This window comes from Sceloporus undulatus, chromosome 6 (assembly GCF_019175285.1).
Source record: "Sceloporus undulatus isolate JIND9_A2432 ecotype Alabama chromosome 6, SceUnd_v1.1, whole genome shotgun sequence".
NCBI lineage: Eukaryota > Metazoa > Chordata > Lepidosauria > Squamata > Phrynosomatidae > Sceloporus > Sceloporus undulatus.
This window is the reverse complement of record NC_056527.1, coordinates 149,085,714-149,090,071: the sequence shown is the minus strand read 5'-3', so window position 1 is coordinate 149,090,071 and position 4,358 is coordinate 149,085,714. Positions and strand designations below refer to the sequence as shown.

Sequence of the window (4,358 nt, the reverse complement as noted above, 5' to 3'; positions counted from 1 at the left end):
CTTTTATTTATATCCCGCCTACTGCAATTAGGACCGAGGTGGTTTACAATAAAACAGGTCAAAACATAGTAAAATAACAATCTACAATGGTCTTAAATTCTAACCTCCCCCCCTTAAAGTAACAATTAAATCGCAGTTATATTAAATGTTTATACTAAAAAGATTAATTAAAACAAATAAACCGGAGGATGGGATAGGAGAAAATCAATAGGCTGCACAATAGCCTACTCAATGGATGGCTGAAACTATTCTGGAAAGGCCTGTCGGAAGAGATCTGTTTTGATCTTGTAATATGATGGATCTCGTCCGGCAGCCCGTTCCATACTCTGGGAGCGGTTGCCGAGAAGGTCCTCTGGGTTGCCATAGTTGTTCTGGTCTTCACCGGTTGCAATAGAGAAAACCCTGATTTGAGATTCTCACCTTCTTTCTCCTCAGGAGAGCGGCCTTTCGAATGCCGTTGGGAGGAATGCAACAAGAAGTTCGCCCGCTCCGATGAACTGGCACGGCACTTCCGCACTCACACCGGGGAGAAGAAGTTTGGGTGCCCGCTCTGCGAGAAGCGCTTCATGCGCAGCGACCACCTGACGAAGCACGCCCGCCGGCATGCCAACTTCCACCCCAGCATGCTGAAGCGGAGGAGCGGGAGCAACTCCAGGACGGGGTCCGTAAGTGACTACAGCCGTTCGGACGCCTCCAGCCCCACCACCAGCCCAGCCAGCTCCCCTTAACCCTGCCCTGCACTGGATGCACGCACTTTGGCGCCCATCGTTTTGTACCCGTATCTACGATTTGGAGTTATTTGCATTGCACATTTTGCTTGGGTGTTGTTATTTTTTTAATTTTTTTAATAATACGTCTCGTTTCTTTAAAAAGAGTCCCAGTCTCCCGAAGAAATTGTATGTAGCTTTCTTTCCCTTCGAAACTTTGGAGCGGAAAATATTCAGCACAACTGAACTTGCCTCCTACAATATACCTACACTGAAGGGCTTCTTCTTTCTTTCCCTGATGACAACTTATTCCTGGTCAAGTTGTGTTTTTTGTTCTTCTTCCCCTTCAAAGCCTTAAGATGCTCACGCTGGCATTTTTTAAAAACAATCTATTTTTTAAAAACAATCTATTTTCTTCACTCAGGTGTCCATGCCTCTTTGGTAGAAAGAGATTGCAACACAGGAATGCCTCTACAGCTAATTCAACCGGGTTGGATTTTATTAAAAAATCACCACCTCCTCTGATCTTTCTCAGGGATATGTATTTATGGCATACGGTCAAGTATAATGAAGACACACTCTCCTCTTGCGACCTCGCTTTGTATAGATATTTGCACTCAGAACAGTGGTGTCGAGTTTTTTTCACGGCACACACCGGAGAGGAAACTGAGGCTGGACTTCGCACTCAAAAGGCTGTGGTTTCACAGTCGGTAAATACTCTTGGACCTTATATGTGGGACGTCCCTCCATTCATTCATTCATTCATTCATTCTCATTTTTACACTGAGATGCTTTTATCACCACCAGCTTCCTGTTGCAAAACAACTTGTCTACAAAGTTTGATACTTTTTATATATATTATTTCTATACATCTATATTAAAATAAATTGGGTTGGGGTTTGGGGATCCTGAAAACCAACGCAACAATGAACTAGATGCCTTAACCGCCCCAATGATAGGAGTATGCATTTATAACTGGGGAGCAATTTGTTCATGAAGGACAAGATGGTAGGATTGTGTTTTCAAGGCATTACAGCACCTGCCCTCAACTCGGTGCTCATTGTATTTGCTGGGCAACAAAACCCATCAGCCCCAACCAATTTCCCAATGCTCACACTGGGGAAGATGGGAGCTGTTGTCCAGCACATCTGGCGAATGCCGCATTGGGGGAAGGTTGCCTTACACCTTGTAATCCTTTGGGGACTTCTCCTCAGGGTGACTCACGGATAATAAATAAGGTAGATCTAGGAGAATTTCCTGAAGAACTGCACCTCTTTCCATTTCCTTGAACCTCTGGCCCAAATGTCTGTCAAGACAAGCCTGCCGATGGTATCAACCTGAACCTTTTCCTTTTCCAAAAGCCATGGGGGAACCGCATGTCCAAATTCATCCAAACTTTACCAAGGTACTCATCTGCTATAAAGATTCTCGATTCCTGTAGAAGGCATTGCTTTAAACCCGAACACTTACATACAATACTGCCTTGTAGCAAAGAGGCCTATAAGTAAAGACATGGAGCTGAGAACCAATAAGCAGAAAATGTCCACTTAGTGGAAGGAAAACTCTTTGTTCTCTTCCATGCCAGCCACAGATGCTGGCGAAACGTCAGGAATAAACTCTTCTAGATCATGTCCACATAGCCCGAAAACTCCCACAAAAAAACCATTTTTGTTCTCTTCTTACGCAAAACCTCCATCTAGAAAGTGTTACAAACAGGGTGTTCTAGCTGAACAGCACTTCACTTTTCTCCAGTATCAGTAGTCCTTGGGAGAACTTTCTTCCCAACTAGCAAGACCATGGTTCCCTTATGGGCTTCCCATTGCCTTTGCTATTACAATGGACAATCCCATTTCAGGTCTCACTATCATCTTGCACCTTCTTCATTCACAGTAGGACCAGGATGCCAGACTCTGTCTATACATCCTATTTTTAACTACCTTTAAAGAAAGAGTGTTGGCGGTATTGGTGTTGTGACCATTTCAACAATAAATACCTTGACCCCACAAAGGAGACTTGTGTCTATGAGTAGCCTTTCATGTACATTACTAGCATAGGGGCACCCTTATGATAAAGGACACCCCTTATTTGAGGACTGGCAAGCTTTCTCTATGGATTTATATATATATATACCTAACTCTCTTCCATGCCAGCATTCTCTGAAGATGCCAGCCGCAGATGCTGGCAAAACGTCAGGAAGAAACTCTTCTAGAACATGGTCACATAACCCCCCAAACCCACACAAAACTATGGATGCCAGCCATGAGAGCCTTTGAGTTCACATTTTCGTATGGAATTGCATCTTTAGGGAACTCTGGGCTTTGCAGGAATCATTCTTTAGGATAAACCCACACTGAATGCTAGTTATTCACACACAAATGGATTGGCTCTATAAGAGGTCTATAAGAAGAGATGCTTGAACCAGTAACTGATCTAAGCTTTCCAAATTGGTTCAAGTGGGAGAAAAGCCAACAAAAATATTGGGAGGTATATGTATGTGTGTGGGCCTAAATAACTTGAAGGAACCAGATCCCATCTGATCTTGGAAGGTGGCCTGGTTAATCCTTAGATGGGAGACCATCAACAAAGACCAGGTGCCATAGGGTCTGTTTCAGAGGAAGGAAATAGGAATCTCTGGGTATTCCTTGCCTAAGAAAACCCTATGAAATTCATGGGGTCTCCATAAATCAACAGGTGACTTGAAGGCACACATGCAAGAGAACTTATTATCGTTGGATTGGCTGGTTCCGATGATGTATATTAAATATTCAGGTGCTTTTTCTTGTGATCATGTTAATTTTTTTAAATTACTGTAAATATAAATGCAGTTGACTGTAGCACAGCGAAACAAACTCCGCAAGTCCAAACTACTGTTTACGATAAGCGTAAGGCCTTTCATCAAATCCTTCCTATATTCCAAAGGTATCTTGAGCAAGAGCTTCCTTCTTGCTTTGCAATAATTCCGTTGGGTTTTTTTTTTTGGCCAGGTCATTATTATTTTTTAAAGGAAACAGAAAAGCAAAAGTGTACTGTATTTCAATTGTCAGAAGAAACTAATATGTTATACATGAACAAGTCATTTCTTGGTACATGCAAAGATTGCTGTTAAGTATTGTGTACTCTTTCCATTGTAACGCCAAGGAAATGGCCAGAATCCTGTTGGGACTTGTTGGCTTCGTAAGTGGATCTACGTCTGCAGGAACTAGGATTGGATAGTTTTGTAATGTTCATACTCAGTACAGAAAACAGCAAACTGACCATTGCACAACACAACTGATGCACAATGATTCTGATGCACATTGGTTTGGATGTGCATTGTGCATCAGTGCTCATCTTCTACTCTTGCTGGTGTCTTTTTATAGATCTTTGCAAATCACAAACAGGGTTTCTCACCGTCTCTGCTACTTAGTATATAAACAAAGGTCAAAATCTAAATTTTCAGTATTTTATGGGCATTGATTTCCAAGTTCACGTTTTGGCTAAGCAAAGCTTCTCAGTGTGGAATCGTAACCGCATGCAGATTTGGTTACCACAATGTCTTGTTTGCTTACATAATGACTTGTCACACCTCAAGAAAAGGCACAACATTGTTTCAAGAGAGACAGCAATGATATCTATGGCAGCATCCAATAAGACCGGACATGTATATCAATT

General features: G+C 42.3%; 1 protein-coding gene across 1 annotated transcript in view; it reads left to right on the top strand.

The window, feature by feature from the left end:
* Window positions 1-4,117, top strand: part of KLF13 (Kruppel like factor 13) — a 39,070-nt gene extending 34,953 nt beyond the window's left edge. Inside the window, exon 2 of the mRNA XM_042475980.1 lies at window positions 436-4,117. Coding sequence (XP_042331914.1) covers window positions 436-728 — 293 coding nt within the window. The 3' untranslated portion in view covers window positions 729-4,117. The remainder of the gene's footprint in view (window positions 1-435) is intronic.
* The last annotated feature ends 241 nt before the right edge of the window (window positions 4,118-4,358 follow it).